The sequence below is a fragment of the Athene noctua genome, chromosome 13, assembly GCF_965140245.1.
Source record: "Athene noctua chromosome 13, bAthNoc1.hap1.1, whole genome shotgun sequence".
NCBI classification, from domain to species: Eukaryota; Metazoa; Chordata; class Aves; order Strigiformes; family Strigidae; genus Athene; species Athene noctua.
This window is the reverse complement of record NC_134049.1, coordinates 13,050,193-13,068,824: the sequence shown is the minus strand read 5'-3', so window position 1 is coordinate 13,068,824 and position 18,632 is coordinate 13,050,193. Positions and strand designations below refer to the sequence as shown.

At 48.4% G+C, this 18,632-nt stretch overlaps 1 protein-coding gene across 1 annotated transcript in view; it reads left to right on the top strand.

Annotated features, from left to right (window-relative positions):
* IGDCC3 (immunoglobulin superfamily DCC subclass member 3) overlaps nt 1-18,205 on the top strand; it is a 104,540-nt gene extending 86,335 nt beyond the window's left edge. Inside the window, exons 8-14 of the mRNA XM_074917263.1 lie at nt 9,553-9,800; nt 10,322-10,486; nt 15,459-15,647; nt 15,917-16,021; nt 17,093-17,231; nt 17,689-17,896; nt 18,007-18,205. Coding sequence (XP_074773364.1) covers nt 9,553-9,800; nt 10,322-10,486; nt 15,459-15,647; nt 15,917-16,021; nt 17,093-17,231; nt 17,689-17,896; nt 18,007-18,171 — 1,219 coding nt within the window. The 3' untranslated portion in view covers nt 18,172-18,205. The remainder of the gene's footprint in view (nt 1-9,552; nt 9,801-10,321; nt 10,487-15,458; nt 15,648-15,916; nt 16,022-17,092; nt 17,232-17,688; nt 17,897-18,006) is intronic.
* Nucleotides 18,206-18,632: the final 427 nt, after the last annotated feature.

Sequence of the window (18,632 nt, the reverse complement as noted above, 5' to 3'; positions counted from 1 at the left end):
ATAATATTTGCATGGAAGTTGTTTTTCACTAAACTTCAGCCTTTTATCTCACCGGGGAAGAGTGTTTTCTTTGAGTACTAAATAACTGCATTTTCATGTGAGAAGATAATATGGTGGGATGCACTTAGTGTGAAAATTACAAGTTGACAACATAGTTTCTATGGAAATAGCATGGAACACTATACTGAAAAATAATAGTGCCTGTGTTGTAAACCTAAATTATTGGTAGAGATTTGTACTCTATGGTGTCATATAGCTGCTATCTGTATTAACAAATGCATCTCATGAATGCAACTCCCCAACCTCACTGGAGGGTCTGGACCTTCAGTTTAGACTGTTGGGAGGTGCTGTGTGAGCACCATGGCTTTTTCCTCAAGAGAGGACAATGATTTTATTTTTCTAAGTTTCTCTATAATATGGGGTTTTGTTTTGAGGTTTGAGGCTTTTTTAAAGCTTTGTTATATGAAGGAGAGAAGGAGTTGCAAGGAGGATAAGGTATGAGTTGTAATAAAATATTCTTAATCGGTGGAGGTTTTCTCTGAGCTTTTAGAGCTTCAGGGAACTTCATGTGTGCCCCTCAATCCAGCCTCACGGTCTTCTAGTTCACTGCATGGGTTTCTGAGGCATGTCTGCCCCTACAATATGAACAGAGCAGAAATAAGAGAAAGGAAATTAGTGCATCCCCCTTTATTGACCAGAAAGTGGAGTCAGAAGTGACCAAAGACCTTACAAGTAGTTGTTAAATCCATGACAAAACCCACACTGAATCCAGCTCTGTATCTCACCCAGGTGTCTTGCCTGTGACATCATTCCTCTTCACTGTTTGAGGAAAGTAAAAGTAGGGTCTTTGGTCATGGTCATGTCTCCTGGCCAGGTCCCTGTGCCTGGAGCTGCACTACCCGTGCATGTGAACTGCGACTTGGTGAACATGGAGGTAATTGCTTTCTTATGGGAATCACGTAATGCAATTTAGTGTCAGTCTTTTCTACTGCGAGGTAAATGATCAGATTGCATCTGGCACAGGCTGGGGGAGCTCAGCCATTTACTGGGGCTCAACTGACACGTGGCATCTTCTCAAGCTATAGTAAGGCAATTGTAAAGCTGAGCCCTAAGGCCATTGTACTTGACGATGTTGAACTTTTGGCTTCTTTAGCACTAGTCTTGGTCTACTCTGACACCCAACTTCAGGCAAGTGGCCATGCCTGGTGGTTTCCAAAGCTGTCAGTCTGAAAAATGCCCTCGCTGGTACAGCGGGGCTGGGTGCTCCATGAATTGGAGATCAACGGCTGGGGTTTTTTCTGAGCTTTTTCAAGTTGTCCTTTGTTTCATTCTCATGGGCATGACTAAGTGCTGTAACCCACTTAGTTCCAGGCAGAATCAGTTTGTGATTATGCCTTGGATTTATCAGTCTATTGCACTTGGAAAATATTTGTCCATGTAAAGATGGATCTTGAATCTACTGGTAATGAAGCTACTAAACTGCACTGTGAGCTTTTTAATTAGATTACATGGTTTCCTAGAAAATTCATTTGGATTAAAACTCTGCTTAATATGGCAATAAAGGTCTGAATGCCCCCAAAGGGATTTTTTGAGAAAAAAAAGTAAATCATCCCAAATCATATCATGTGCTAATTGATTGCAAAATATAGTGTTATGAGCAACTTTGTTCGAAAGACACAAACACAGCTAGAAGTGAGGTCCAGACCTGCAGAACATGGTGTGTTCAAGATGCTGCTCTGTTCCTGCAAGCTCCTGAGGGCAGTAGCCTGTCTGCACAAACTCAGAGCTGATGGGAAGATCTGTCCATCAAACTGTTGCTTCACAAAGTTGTGAAGGGCCCTTTGACATCTACGTCACGTCACACTGTCTTGTATGCAGTAACTGCAAACCCAAGGAGAGCAAACCCTCAAGGTCAGGGGACTTCAGAACCCCATTGTTGTTGAGATGGGACAGCAGCTTCAGGACTGGATTCACTGCAGATTGGATGCGGCTACTGGTACAACATCAAATGATCACTTGCCAAGCAACTTCCAGCCTTTCAGCACAGTAAAATAAGTCTCACAGGCTGTGTCCGATAAACACCTCTTCCCTTGTGGTCCCTTAGATGTGAATTCTCATCACCTGATGTGTTGACGGTTTCTGGGCACATTAGCATTAAAGATCAGCCTTCTGCGGTGCCCTCTCCAGAGGTGGTTGTTATGTTTTGAAAATGCCAGCTGTGTGGGAACAAAATATCCAATCGATGATTAGCAAAAATCAAAAGCAGTTCTGGGATAGTGGATAATTGTTAATGAAAAATGCATGAAGGCTCAGGCATAGGGAATTGTGGGGTTTTCCATTAAAAGCTGTGAATAAAAATCACTGGAGGAGCTGACAATGGGGCTGCCTTGCCACACAGTCCCTGGGCTGGGGATGGAGCTGATAGCTGTCAGGGTGATGTTTTTGGATGGAGAAGTTGATGGAGCCTTTTTGACTTTGGTGGAGCCATCCCCATGTCCAGCAGCTTCAGGGTCTGTCTTTTTCTGTTGATCAGAGATGGTGTTTGCCCATATTGTTCCTGGGGTGATTTGGATCGATCATAATCCAAACACCTGAGAGGTGTCGTGGGCATTGCCAGCAAAATTCCCACCTGGCATCACGAGCCCGGCCCAAAAGCAGGCGTATTGCTGCAGGAGGAAGGGGTGGTTAGTGGCCAATTTAATTGTGGGCTTGTGTAAAATCATGCTTTCTAGGTTATTACTTCAAAATGTACAAGGAAGCATGAAATAGTACCCAAATTACTGCTCTGAAAGGTTTATTGCCTTTCTTTCTTTGACCCAATCAGGTTCAGGGGATAATTTTCAGCCTAGAAGTATATCACACTATGGGGTTTATATTGCCATAATAGCAAGGAACAAAGGCCAACATCTTCAGAGAAGGCAGGCTCTAAATATTGATTTTCCAAGAAGATTTTATTTACAAAATGGTAATTAAGGGACTTCATTTGTTCCACCGGAAAAAGGCTTCGTTAGAACTTGGGCTCAGGTGGCATTTGCTCTTCTCAGTGACCTTCGCTTATGAACTGTCTCCTTTTTAAATTCTTCCTCACTGGTTTGCGCTTGTTTTAGTGCTCTGAGAATGACTCGCTTCAAGGGCCGTGAATGTTCAAGGTTCATGAGGGAAAATATTCCTCTGTAAATAAAGTTTAGGACAACTTTGCTTTTCTTGCACTTGTCATGCTGCTTAATCCTAGCACAGATACAGAGGGCAACCCTCAAGCACAAACACCCAAGCACATGGGACCAGACAGCCCTTTTGGTACCAAATCCAGAGAAACTAGAGCCTGTCCTTCACAAGGTGGCTTTTTTCTATAAAACCCTGTTAGCTGAGTGTGGAGAGATGCAGATGGGTTTGTACGTCCCTTCATGGTGCACACATCCCACAAACTCTTGAAGTTTTAGGGATTTGGACACATTAAGGGAGGACAGGCAAGCCTGCAGGTTGTTTATGCAGTGAGTTTGAAAAACGTTGGTGATTATGGGAAGGGTACCATATAGCAAATCATATTTCAGTTCCCAGAAGCGTGACAAATAAGTACATGGAAGACTGAGAAGTGAACCAGCTGCTCCTGATTTAAGAATAATTTATGGGTTTGACTTTGTTTGGAAGACACGTGGAAATGGTCTTCACAAGGAAGGTCTCTACACGAGCACCCAAAGCCCCACTAAGCCCCTTCCCTGCACCAAGCAGGGATCCCGTGCTGGGATCACACAGCCGTATCCCACAAAAGGGATCTGCAGCAGCCCTGGAGCAGCCAACGGCAACAGGCATCAGTCTCTCCTTCTCATGTGGCCACAATTATTTTGCTACCAAGTTGCCTGTGTAATTTTTCTCTGTCTGCTGCTCCACTGAGCTGCTGAAGTGCATCACCAGTTCAGGGTTTTCAGTGTTTCTTCAAACTGTTGCATTCAGCAAAATAAGTCTGCAGAGAATGGTCCTTACACAGGAGCCTTTGAAGCAGGACTGAGCCCATCATGGGGCAGCCCAAAATCAGCCTCCCCTAGATTAGGCTGAGTCTTTCCTTTCTTTCCCTTGCTAGGAAAAAGGGTTGGGGGACTTTCCATTTAGCAGCAGATAGCTCTCCCAGCTGTCTGCATTAGCAGTCCTACCAACGTAGGCATCTGCCCTCCCTTCCAGTAGCTTTTCCTGAGATGTTTGCTGCTTCCCTGTGGTCCTGCAGATGCAAAGACTTTTCTGCTCCCTCCCTGGGACAGGATTCAAGTTAAGTCTGTGTTTGCAATCTCGGGCTTGTGAAAACAGATTGAGTGGCAGCCAACACGTTTACCAGATAACCAGCAAGTCTTGTAAGAAGGAGCAGCCAGCTCTGGCTGTGGTCTCCTGCCTGTGCCAGGGTACACTCTGTAGGGATGGGAGGACACAGCTCTACCGTTCCCACCTGGGAAAGCTCAGACCACCTCTGATGTGGACTAGAGCTGAACCAAGGGACCCAGAGCCTCCAAGGCTAGAGACTTGGTGTCTGGTTGGATTGTAGACCTGAGCCTGGCCACTGCTTGTCCCACCTTGGTGCCTGAGCAGTGGTGAGTTCCCAAAGGGGCTCAGCGCATGTGTCGTGTCAAGACAGCGCAAACCCAGTTGTCATGGAGTCAGCATTTCAGGATGGAACGATGCCGCTGCTGTGCCTCCTGTAGCAAATATGATGCCGTTTACAGCATCCCATTTGCAGAAAACACACTGTACAGCCAAATCCTCTTTCTGCCAGACCTTGCCCTCTCCCAGGTGTGTGAGGAGCAGCATCTCCAACCAGCTTTGCAGGATGAGAGTCTGCTGGTCCTTTCATCTGGCACTGATGTGGAGTGTGGGCTGGTTCCCCATGGCACGATGTGCCCTACTGGGACCAGCAATATCCCTCCAGAAACTGCACTAGGATGACTCTGTGACTGCAGAATCAGGCTGGGATCCTGGCCAGTGGGCTGCAGTACCTGCTAAATATAAACCAGTTTGTATGGAAAGGATTCCTTCTCCTGCATAACACAACCCAGTTTCGCCCTGTGTATTTAATTTCTAGAAGTTGAAGAACATGCTTATAGAGGGCTGGGGACGATATGCAGTGTCCCTCTGGGCTGATGAGCATCACATTCTTAGCCTGTATGAGGCAGCCTTCAAAATACAGGGCATTTCTGTAAAACTGCCAACAATCAGCACCAGAGGGGAAAAAGCTCCTTCCCAGCATGGCACCGGCCGACAGCCCAGGAGCAGATCACTCGGTGCAGCACAGCACAACACGACCCACAGCAAATGGAGGCAGAGCAGGGCACGGGGACAGGGCATCTGAATGACACGCTGGTGGCTTTCTGGAGCTGCTGGCACTTAAAATGCTCTCCCCACTAGCCACAGCCTGCTCTCTGCATTAATTTCATCACACTCCCTCTTTTGTGTGCCTGTGTGCGCGCGCATGCTGATATCCTTCCAGATGGGCCCCTCTTCTTCTTTGTGCTGCTGAATCGATGAAGAGGCTTCCTTCAGTTCTCAGACTTTTTCAGAAGAGCTTTTGGAAAGCCGATCTCCGGTCACCGGCCCAGACCCCTGACCCGAGCCAGATCAGTCATCCTGATTGCCTATGAACTGGGAAGACAGCTTGGGAATACTGCGGCTTTCGAGCAGCAGAGGCCTCTCATTTCAGCTCAGCCGGGTGTGAATCTGCAGCGGCTCCTCTCCCCACTTCCATCAATGCCTGTCAGGGCATTGTGCGGAGATGTGATGGAGCCCTCGGCTCGCTGAGCGGCTTTAGTGACCAGCAGAAAGCCTTCTGGCATCTCGCCTCGTCTGACGTGCTTGCGGCGCTGCCAGTCTGGCACTCGCGGGAAAGTTTTCCAACAGCAGATGTCCCAAAGTGACAGATTTTTTTCCTGTTGACAGGGGGAAATAAAAGGACACTGCATATTTCAGATGGCTGACGTGCAGAGACGCTCTGCGCCTCCTCACACGGCAACTACATATTTTCCTTTTGTTTGAGCTTTTTAAAAAAAATAAAAAGACAAAAAAACAGCAAAACCTGGGAAAGCTGCTGGACCAAATGCTGACCCTGCTGCATTTCATCCTCCACATCCCAGGGGCTGATGTGGTGGGCAAAGGCAGGAAGAATTTGTCAACAGTTAAGATGAAAATGGACGCACAGCAGAAGTATCAGCTGGGATGATGCTGGGGTTCATGTAACTCACTGCCAGCTCCTGCCCTCCTCATCACAGCTACCAGCGTGCTTCAGAGCTCATGCCGGGGCTTGCAGGGAGCTTGGCAGCCTCCTTCAGAGGTCTGCCTGTGGGCATTAGAGGGACCAACAGAGAGAGAGAGAAAACCCTTATTCTCATGAAGCTGGTGTTTAGATACTGGGCATTTTGCTTGCCAACTTCTCCACACTTGGTTTCTGCTCCTTACCCAGGTTTATAGGCATAGCCAAAAATCCCATTGTTTTATTGACCCCGTTGCCTCAGCATCATTCCAGGTAACATGGGCTCTAGGTAATGGATGGCCAAGGCTCTTATTGCACAGTACGTCCAAACACAGCCTCGTAAATCTCAGTGAAAATTAACTTTTCAAAGCCTAAAGCAAGTTTTCAGCTACCTGCCATGTCCACTTTGTGGAAATTTATTTTGTTTATTTCTTCTGCTTTGACTGTGCGTGACAGTGTTACTGACCACCCTGGCACCTCTGCAGAGAGGCAGCTGGGGTGTCTGAGGCTCTGCCCAGCTCTGGGTTCCAGTGGCCAAGAGCTGTCCCAGAATCACTGGCAATCCAGCACATCATCTGTGTCACCCAAGAAGAGCTTTGCTCACCCTGCAGTCCTCCCAGAAGAGATGTCTTTGGCTCCAGCATCATGCTGTTGCCATCAGGTTCCTTGCACCCATGCACTGCTTTCCAACCAAGCTCCCCTCTTCTCTCCTCTGCATCTTTTCCTCTCTCTGTCTAAAGCAAATAAATACACTCGGAAGCAGAGAAGGCTAATACTCCTAGTTGTTCCTAGGCTGCTTTGTGCTTGAGAAGCTTAACCCTGCTCTCAACTCGTGTGCCAGCCTGGCCTGGCTGCTCCTGGGTGCCCAGATGCACAGCAGCCGCCTGGAAATAATCCCTGCACTGACAGGACAGAAGGAAGCGCTGCTGCTCCTTCCACACATCTGCTTTGTGCAGAGCTGCAAGTACAGCTTTCGGACAGCGTAATCCTGCCTTCTGCCATCTGTCCTCACAGGAATCAGCCCTTGTTGACACAGTTGAGCCACACATCGTGTCCTTCCTCCCTGTGCCCCCTCCCAGCTCTGCCTTTCTCCTTCCATTTAATCAGATACGTTGAGCCCGTGGCTATGAGAGGAGCTTAGGGCTGATTCTCTAAAATCACCATATCAGCTGAAACCATCACATTTGATATTCCATTTACAATGTTTCCAAGGAAACAAAGGCACAGGACATAAATAGATGACTGTTAAACATTTGCTCACTCACCATGGCCCCAATAATTTGCAAGGCAGAAATATGAATGTTAAATCAACAGCAATAATAAATTTTAATATAGGAAGACCAATATTTTGCTGCAATTAGAAGAAGCATTCGTTCTGACATACAGGCAGGCAGTGGCAAGTTATTCATCATTTTCACTTTCAATGTACAATTTTTCATTTACATAAAAGGCGGCTTTGATTATGACCCACAAAAAGCCATGAAGTGCCCCTCACATCAGCAGGGGTGCTTGGGTTTTACTCATGTGCAGTCAAGTCCCAAGTCCACCTGGAATTCACCGCAGGAGAAGAAAATAATTTATTTCTCCCTAGAAGCAAGCAAGGGATGTGGATTTGGTTAGGTTTGGGTCATTTCTTACAGGAAAATAGCAATGAGAAAGTCATGCAAGCTGTGGCATAAGCCAACGAGATGATGCTGAAGCTTGGAGGCATTGTGGTCTCCCAAGCATTCATGCCAAGCCAGAGCAAACCACAGTTACAAATACAGATGCACAAATAGGGATTAATCCAGAGTGGTGCACATCTGGGTGATGCTCCAAAATGGAAGGGGAGGCAGTGGTGAGCAGTGTTTTATTCGCACAAATTGAATCGTGTTGTTCCACGCTTGATTTTTGAGGAAGGGAGCAAGCCCTGGAGAGAGCAGAGCTTTCATTGATGGATCCCTGTTTGTGAACAAATGTTATTAAGAAAAGATGGAGCTGTGTTGGATGATTATTTCTGAGCCAGTATTTGCTGGTGTTGTTTTAAAGATACTGGGCAGTGCAAGCCTTGGGCTGGCGCTGAACTCACTCCAGTTGTACACAGCCATTGCTGGAGGGTCGCACAGCTCAGAAAGGACCTTCAGTTCAGGTGCCCACGTGTACAAGGACTCTGGTTGTCACTGTGCCCACCAAACCACTAAACATCCCTCCTAGAGGTGGTGCAGAGATGGGCACCGTGCTCAGGAATTTTGGGAAGCTGGTACATCACTGGCTTTTCCCCCCTCATTTAGGGTGTTTTCCGTCAGGGTAGCCAGTGCCTGTCTTTATCTTGGAGGCTGAAAGCAGCACCTAAGCCTGGTATGGAGGTCCCTGAGAACACGCTGGAGGAACTGTCCTGGTTGCTGCCATGGGAGGGCAAGCTTTGATGTGCCAGCAGCAAAAAGATGCTCAGAGGTTTCGCAGACAAAACCTGCAACTCATTCATAAGCTTTGGGTTTTGGCTCGTGGTGATCATGTTTCTGAAAATGCAGAAGCAGGAGCTGAGGCTGTAACCCTGCTGGATAAGTCAGCTAATCCTGATGTTACCCTAAGACTGCTTTAATGTGCTATAATACAATTAGAGCATCACCAGAGGGCTTTCTGGCTGCGCTTGATTATACTTGGCTTAGCGACTGTGTGCAGTGTCTGGATGGGTCTCACTGGTGTGTACTGGAACTAAGACAGTTAAATCTGGTTTGGGTGTACAGATGCACTTGCCACAGAGCTATCTCTGCAGTGTGGCTGGGATCTTCCTGAATTCAGGGCTTCAGATCCTGCCATTCCCTGTCCTACCCTGTGTCCACATCTGGCTTTACTTGAACCACAGTCTCCACAAGTTGAGACAGAGATAATCGGCTCAGTCATGGGATCTGAGAAATGATGCATCCACCTCCTGGGCTCTTCCTTCCCCAAAAGACTCTTAGACTGGCTCTTAGGAAGTATTTCTTCCCAGAAGGGGCTGTTGGGCGTTGGAATGGGCTGCCCAGGGCAGGGGTGGAGTCCCCATCCCTGGAGAGGTTGAAGAGTCAGGTTGACCCAGCACTGAGGGATCTGATGGAGTTGTGGACTGTCAATGTTTGGTTAATGGTTGGACTGGATGATCTTCAAGGTCTTTTCCAACCTAGACGATTCTGGGATTTTGTGAAAGCACCCGCCCACAGCTTTCTGGAAGCTTTCTGTGGAAATAGAGGCATGTGGAATGCCCTGCCAGCAGAGCCAGCACAGGGGGGTGCCATGGCATGGGAGGGGAGGGACATCCACTGCAGGGCACTCAGTGAGCTGCTTGTCCCCATCGTGTCCCCACGCAGCACTCTCTCCATCTACGGCATCAACCAGGCGGATGAAGCCATCTACCAGTGCATCGCTGAGAACAGCGCCGGCTCCACGCAAGCCAGCGCTCGCCTGACGGTCCTGTGGGCAGATGGGCTGCCCGGTCCTCCACAGAGCGTGAAGGCTGAGACAGTCTCTGCAACCACCATCCAAGTGTCTTGGAAAGAGCCTCTGCAGAACACCACAGAGATCATCGGCTATGTGCTGCACATTCGGAAAGCTGCAGGTACGGTGCTCTACCCACTGCCCAGAGCATCCTCAGCCTTCCCATAATTTAGCAATGTGGCCTACGAGGTAATCTGGTACTAGACAGTGCTGCCACCCACATCATCTCCATGTTTCTGAAAGACAGAGATGAGGAAGTAACGCTGATGTAAATACCAAAAGGGTGGGGAGGGTGAAGCTGTGTGGTCAGGTCTTGCTGCCTACTTAGAGCTCTAGCAAAGCACACAGAAATGTCAGTAGATGATGTGAGCAGCTACGTATCCACCTTAGAGATCAAAATTGCCACTTGCAACATCTGTTTAGGCTCCTTGTCAGAGAGGCTGTGGCTGCCCCCTCCCTGGAAGGGTTCAAGGCCAGGTCGGACGGGGCTTTGGGCAACCTGGGCTAGTGGAAGGTGCCCCTGCCCATGGCAGGAGGGTTGGAGCTAGATGATTTAAGGTCCCTTCCAACCCGAGCCATTCTATGATCCTTACCTCTTGCTAAGCCTAACGCTGCTCTGTTCTCTCTTTCTTTGCCCTTCAGATCCTGTAGAGAGGGAGTATCAGGAGGCTGTCAGCAAAAGCACCTTCCAGCGGCTAGTGACTGATTTAGAGCCCTCGACCAGCTATAGCTTTTATATAAAGGCTTACACCTCCCGGGGTGCCAGCAAAGCCTCAGAAGTCACAGTGGTGAGCACGCTGGGAGAAGGTAAGGAACACTTTGCGCTTGGACCATCAGATGCTGAAACCCGCTGTGCATAGCAGCAGCGCCAGTCGCCCTGATACCCACTCCGGAGCACTCTGGCACAACCTGTGGTGTTGATGCTCCTTGTTCCCGCTCCTCCTCATACTCTGGGATACTGTGTAAAATTCACTTGTATTGTTACACGGGGGTCTACTGATTGCCTTAAACATGGCGTTGCCTCACATAGCTGATGTTGTAGCAGAGGGTGAGCGCAAGTCTGGCTGGTCTCATGCATTGCAGCTGCTCTGGGCTCTTCCTGAACTGCTTGCTAAACTCAGATTTCCTGCTCAAACAGCATCTCAGGATCCTCCAGCAGCTCTGGTACTCACAGCTCTTACTTGATACATGCCACACTTCTTAAATTATTTTTTTTTTTCTGCTCTACCCTGGAGAAATCACACTAGAGCTGAGCTGTCCTGACTTACAAATCCCTGTCTTGGCCCAGCCTTCTGTTTCAGTGGGAAGTTAGAGCGATCTCCAAGGATTTTTTCCTGACTTGGCCTCCCATATGTGGCCACCAGTTAACTTCCCCAGTAAGAACGTGGGTGCTCTAATGCAGGACCCTTGCACACAGACACCAGACAGAAGCCCCAGCCCCAGTGTGGTCTGTCAGCTGGCATTTTAGGAACATTTTTCCAAGAGACTCATGTACCTCTCCAGCACCTCTGAATCTCACATACCGACACTTTCTTAGGAGCATTGCATCATTCTCATGAACACTCAGTAATTATGAATTTGCAGCAGAGAGGGCCTTGGGTGTGATACGTTATTTAGGATCAAATGAAAGAGTGTGTTGACTTCCAGGTGGGAGATCCAGTTCTCATTCCATTTTCAGCCCTTGCCAATGTTTACTACAGCATTTAAGCAACAACGCCAATAAATCCTCACACTGCAAGTTGTCACCCTGCAAGTTTATTTTCCTTAGTACTCTGCAGGGAATCAGTCACCCTTGGAGTTTGTTTTTCCTTCCAATTTAGACACAGAAGGATGGACTAAGGCAAAACTTGTAACTCCTTGACCCAGTGCTCTGAGTTCAGCTACTGGAGCTAGAAGCCAGCCATGCTTCATAGAGCTTGGTGTCTCTGCAGGAGTCTGGGTCAAGCTAAAGAGGAGTTTTTGTCATTATTACCTTCAATCACAACAGAAATAGTTAGGTATCCAGTAATGGGATCATAAATTTCCTGGTTCTCTGAAGTTTCAAGGCATCACTGTCCTGCTCTGCTATCCTTTAAAAAATGCTTGTCCTATGTCACATAGCTTCAGCAATTAGCCCCATGTTCAGGATGGACAAGCTGGTTTGGTTAAGATCAGTCAACCCCAGCTTGCTTTTGCCTTGTACGAAGATAAAAAGAGATTTAAAAGCCCCAGTTCTGTCATGATTTGTTTGCTTTACTTCACTCGGGTGCCTGTTGCCTTTTGCTCACAGAGAGAGCCGGTCAGAGAGCTGGGATCCAGTGGCTTTTGTCACCAAATTAAGGTTTCACTGTAGGTCTGCCTCTTCTCACAGCCAAGCCATTTCACCCCGTGCCTTCCCGAGGTACCCCAGAGAGCTATGACTCCCCTGGGCTCATGGAGCAGCTGGATCTGTGCTAGCAGCCTCAGAAAGGGACGGGATTTCCCCAACACGCTGTGTCTCGGTGTTGTCATCCCGGCTCAGTGTGACGCACGTGAGATAAACACAGAGACGTGTGTAAAGCCCTGTGGTGACAAGGCCCTCTGTGTCACCATGCTGCAATGTCCTGCCTTGCGTGGAAGGGACGCGGTGGGTGAATCTGGCAGCCAGGAACAGCTCAGCAGAGCTGGGGCGGCGCTTGTTGGAGTGGCCAGCAGAGATGTTGCCAGCTGGAGTCCATGTTATACTGGTATTGTCTGGAGTAGGAATATGGTGAAGGTACTGAGGAGGAGGACTGCTTTCACCTCGGAGAGGTCAGCTTTCAGGGCTAGGAATATGCTGAAAGTGCGCTTGGCTGAAGCCTCCAATGCTTTCTAGAAGCACGATGCTCCTTCCTTTGTGCCAGTGATAGTTTTGGATGGAAAGTAGAAGGGAAGACGCCGTAGAGAAACTACCCAAGTGAACCTTGTCCTCCATAAACCTCTCTCACTATGGAGGTCTTCTTATCTCCTCCCTGTTGTTCTCCTTTACGCCGTTTCACAAATGCCATGGTATTTTAAATCTCAAACTCTCTCCACTTCATTAAGCAGCACACATTCCTTGTTCTTGTCTTTTAATGCTTTTTAGGGTTTTCTCCAGGACTTTTTGACATTTTTCTAGGATGAAGACTGTTCCTTTAGTCATCTTCGGCTAAAGACGCCTTCAAGAAGAAAGTTGAAATGACCTGGGGAAAATTCCAAACAGCACGGAAGAGGAAAACAAGTATCCCAGCCCTTAGCATGAGGGAGATGCCTCACTTATAGTAGATCCATATTATGTCTTACATATACTTCTGTGAAGCACCTATACACTGGTGTGTGTGTACATATATTTATACACACACACACAGAGATATACTCCATCTGTATACACTTATTTGTGTAATAACATTATAAACAGCACATGCATTCTGCGAGTGCATACATATAATCAATATTATACATATATATACTCAAAGTTTGAATAAATACTATATATTCCATACTTTGAAGGAGAGATATTCTTGTGGTTTTTATTAAATGTAAGGCTCTGCAACCATAAAATAAAGCCAACTCTTCGCAAATCAGGATGGCCCACATCAGTGTTTCTTTGTCCATGGGATAATGCGATTTCCCTTTCTTTGGCGTTTTCACATGTGATTTGGAAAATGATGCTGTAAGCAAGGGGCCAACTTCTCAGAGGGGGGATCCAGACAATTCCTAATTCTGCCCTAGAGGGAATTGGGAGAATTAGGAAAAAAGAGTATTTAATTGGATTGCAGAAATATGCAGCCTTGGGAAGAATGGCACATTCTGGTATAAATAGAATTTACTCTGTGTTTTGCACCCAGAAAATGCTAAGCACAACCTTTCCCTCAGTGAAATGCACATCAGAATGAATTCTAGCAAGAAGATGGACTTCGCCCCATTTTTTTTCCACTGGCAGCACTCAGGCAGGATGGGATCTCATTAACCTGACCCAGGACAGCTGCTCTCTGAGTCTTTCCTCCTGAATCCACATGGAGATGCTCACCCGTCAGCAGGGACTTGTTCCTCCTGCCATGCGTATTTGGGGGGGCATCAGGCAAAGCTGCTGCACCCTGAAGGAGGACATCACTTTGGGAAGAGACAGCCTTGCCCAGACCCTCCTGCTCACCAGGAGAGATGTCTTTCCTTCCCCTAAATCTCTTTGTGGGAAAGCTTGATCGCTCAGTGCCTGGGAAAAGGCAAACTGTTGTGCTGTGCGGTTTTGCTTTTACTATTAAATTGAGGAAGTGCCCTTTTTAGCTCTTGTCAGTCTTAGATTGACACAGCCACATTTCATCCACTTTTCACCATCGCTCACTAAGTGGCTGTGCTGAACTCTCTGCCAAAGGCCGGGTTTGCACTGCTCATCCTTTAGAGACCCTTTGGGGAAAAAACAAGACAAAAAGCAGCATCGGTTTAATGCAAGCCCAGCAATCCTTATATTTGGGAACTTCTGAGCTTGTAATCATGTGGGATTGGAAAAATAGCTCTGCCTTAAAGCCTGGAGGCTGCTGGAAAAGCACGGCTGTTGTTCTGCTGGATAATTTTGCTGCAGTGTATATCTGAGCTCAATGCCTGGTACAGCAGCGCACAAAAACCCCTCTCCCTCCTGGTGCCAGAGCAGAGCCTCCTGCACCTGGTGCTTTGCACCTTTTGAATGGTGCCAAAGGCTGGGGAACCGATGGGAGCATTTGGCCTGGGGGAGTTTTGTGGAAATGAGGAAAAAAAAATCATCAGTGAAATGTCCTGCTGAGACACATCTCTGTCTTGATGTGATCAGTGTATGAGAAAGGGAGGGAGAGGGGAAGGAAGAGGCTTGGGGGAAATGTGGTCCTGTGTGCCCCAGCGCTGCACAGGGCTCTGGCACAGGGCTTGGTGCAGAAGCAGCTTTGGAAAACCCAGATAGCTGCATCACAAGAAAATTGGCTTTGGTTTACAAATCTTTGCCTCTCAGCCCAGGCTGATGGGGCAAGATGGGGCTGGGCAGCTTTTTGGGAGACCTGGGGAGGGAATGGCTGTGACTTGCCCCCCCCCGATGCAGCACACCCTGAGAACAAGGGCAGGGGTTTGGGCCATTGACTGGAGCAAAAGGGATCCTGGTGAACTTTGAATCAGGCCTCAGTGACACCGGGCAGCAGCAGGGACATCTTCCCCGTTAAACCCCCGTGCGCCCCTAAGGCCAGGTAAGTGCCTGCCTACAAAAACATGCCAGCCACAGCTCTGCAGGGATCTCAGGCTGCTCAGGTGTTTGTTAATGAAGATGCCCTGGTTCTCTTCTAAGTCCCCAGCACAAAATCACAAACCTCCCTCCCAAAGCCAGGGGGGAGAGAAAGCTCCCGCACACCCTGCAAGCCAGTGCAGGTACCTAGCATGCTTTTAAGACGGATGTCTCCAGCTCCATCCCTTCTGGTTCCTTCCTCTCTGGGGAATTAATCGCTTTGAAAGGTCCTCACTACCCTCAGGGCAAGGGCAAAAAAAGTGGAATTTGGGAATGCATTGCCGAAGTTGCTGCATTCCTGCCCTGACCCGACGGGGCTGAGCATCAGCTTGCAACCAGAGTGTAAAAGTAGCCTCTTGCTTGCTGAACTGAGCAGAGGAAAACCTTGGAAACAGCTACCTGAAGAAGTTTAAAGCTGTTAAACCAGAATCTGGTCTGAGCTGATTTTTCTCCATCATCTCATCTAGCGCATTCTTTGGTGCAGTGACCCCAGGGAAAGCCTGATGGGGAATTTCTCTAAATAAGCACATGCAACCCACTGTCTTTCTCTCTCTGTTTCAGTCCCAGCCATGCCATCCCTCTTTATTAAAGTCATTAACAGCACCGCTGTCCAGGCCACATGGGAGCCTTCCATCAAACTGGGCCAGCACGAAGGCTTCAAGCTGTATTACCGCAAGGTCCACCTCTCCCAGTACACAGGGCCGGTGCTACTGCCCAGCAACGTAACAGCATACAACATTACTCACCTGGGTGAGTATGGCGACGCCTTGAGCTGCGTCCCCTCCTGAGCCTGGGAGAGCCTGTCGTGATGGGAGAGCTGGGATGTGTTGCACAGCGATGAAACGGGGGATGCTGCAGCCCTCCCCCAGGTTTTTGGGGTGCTTTCTCAGTAACAAGGAATTGTTTGCAGCATCTTGTGTGTATTTGGTACAATGTACATTTCCTAAATAAGTATCACTGAGGGAGATGATGCTAATGATGAAACCTGAAATGCCCTTCTTGTGTCTCCTTTGAAATAGATGCGTCGGTGGTGTATGAAGTCAAGCTCCTCGCCTATAACCAGCACGGGGATGGAAATTCCACTGTCCGCTTCGTGTCCTTGAGGGAAACCGTGGAGAGGACAGGTGAGACGGGATCTCAGTCTCAGGGCTGGTTTGTGAAAACCGCTTTGCAGGAGAGTGGCAAGGCCAGACACATACCCCAGACACCTGTGGCTCTACGACTCATCTCACCTTCAGCCACTTAATTATTTTCAGCATCGCAAATAATAATGAAGCAAAACTCTGTGAGGCTGGGACCACCTGGTGCTAGTAGAGGTGGATTCTCTGCCCCATGGCTTGCACCATCCCCACCAGCCAGTCCAACCTGATGACTTTTTTACTAAGAGGGAGAAGATAAACTAAATGTTCCTCTAATTCATGGTTTTGTCCTCTAAGGTCAAGCCAGAGGTGAGGCCATGAACATGAACAAACCCCCATGCATAAGCTAAGAGCTGCCATCCTTGGGTAAGATGTGGTGCACCGAGTGTCTCCGCTTTCCTTGATATTTTGACCTTCACTGGTGCCAGGAAGGAAGGATACATGGCTTTGGAAAGGAGAAGGGCTGCAGAGCATGAACACTACATTATGTGTCAGAAAAGGAGAAATTTCTAGAGGGAATCTCTAACTGATCACACCTTTCATATTCATCTATGTGTAAAAAACATCCTGCTGGTCTTAAAAGCCTTTTAAGCCTTCTGGTGGGAATATCTTCAAAAGATAGTTATTACTCCTCTATCTGTGTTGGAGTAAATACTAATCTCGTCAGCATCTGCCTACTTGGTGCTTTCCACCAGGCATCAGCCCACTCTGGTGTGGTGGCTGCCTCTCACCTCCCGCCTCAGACACAGGGTTTTTCAAAAGCTAATGTCAGAGCTCTCTTTGTGTCTAGTAACAGCAGCATGGGTAATGGGGCTGGCTCTCTATGGACCTTCCAGTCCTATGCTTGCTGTGACGGCCTTCCTAGGGTACCAGGAGCAGGAGAGCTGCTTTGGCAGGCAGTGACCCCCCCCAGCCCCCCACCCTGCTCTCCTTTTCCCCATACACAGCTCCCAACACCACCCAGGCTCCAACTATTGCTCTTGGCTCCCCCAAAAGCTGGAGGAGCAATAGGAAAATGGCACCACTGACCCCCCCACTCCTCCCTTCTTCTGCCAGTGCTGAACCCCCCTTGCGACTGCATGAAGGATGAGCAGAACAATAAAACCTCCACGACCGGTATCATCATTGGGATCCACATTGGCGTCACGTGCATCATATTCTGCGTCCTTTTCCTCATGTTTGGGTACAGAGGAAGGTAGGAGTTGCTCACGCTGCTGCTCACGAGGGTTGATTTTCCTTAATGCCATGTGGGTATCCCCACAGGGGTCTCGCACCCCCAGGATGATGATGGGCTGTTGCACATCTCAGGATGTGCATCCTGCAGTTGTGAATGCACAGCCCAGATCCCATCAGCATGGAGTGCTGCCTGCCTCCCTCCCAGGCACACAGACACAGCAGGCTTCACCAAATACACCCCATCAGCTCCGGTCCCTGTCAAGGGCCCTGGTACCTCCCAGGAGCATCACTATACCTGCTTTGGCAAGCCCTGACCCTCCCTGTAAAGCAAAAGCCCTTTCATGGCGAGGGGAAAAGATATGACTTTATAGGAGGGATTTAAGAAGTGAAGGCATGAAGCACAAGGATAAGGCAGAATCAGGCATGGGGGAAGGAAGGGTTTGCTTGCCCTCAAACTCCATCTCTTTATTTTTCAGGCTGCTGATGTGCAAAAATGTGCAGGAGCAGCTGTCAACCCCGCAGATCCCCAGGAGCCAGCGGAGCACCACGGGCCTCGTCCTGAACGGGGCCGCTCGCAGGGACAGGGATGACCGGGACTTGAATGGAAAGCAGCTGGATATGAATGAGCTGGAGAGATTATTCCCAGCATCCCCATCCCAGGAGCAGCAGGAAAAGGGAATAACGGTAAGTCCAGTGGGACAGGAGCATGCCTGGGAAATGCAGACGCAGCTGTGTGTCTAAGAACATCATCGGTGATGTGCCACCGTCATCGCATTGTCCTCTTCTCTCTCCAGTCAGCTCAGAGCCTGCCAACCACCCACGACAACACCCAGATATCCACACTCCCTCTGGATGAGTTCAGCATCATCGAGGAGCAGCCAGACCCCCTTCTGAAAAGCCCCCATGGCAGCAGCCCTGCTGCTCCAGCTCCTGACCACGGGCCCGCCAATGAAGGATAAAACTGCCAAGACTCGAACCCTCCTGTAGGAGTTACCAGAAACCAAACCCGCGGCTGGTGATGTCTTTATGACGAGTCGTCAATCTCAGGTCAATTGAAGATTTTTACGGTCTGATTGTTATTTTTTTGTTTTGCTTTATTTTTATATATACATATAAATATATATATATGTATACAGCCTTTTGGAAACTCTGTGAAGTTTATCTTTCTGACCTCTCTCGGGCATCTCGGTATGTATCTTCCGATGACAGCTTTATTGAGACTGGTCAGGATGGATTTTCCCTGCAGCTGCTAAGTAAAAGACTCCTTGGCAGAGTTTGGCAAATTCTCCCATCTGGGGATATGGTGGAGCCTCCTTCTCTTGGCATCCCAGACTTTTTCCTGATCAGCAGCTTTAGGACTACTTTTTGGATCTATTTTTTATTTCCAGAAGACTGGATTTGGAGTAATCCTTCTAACTTG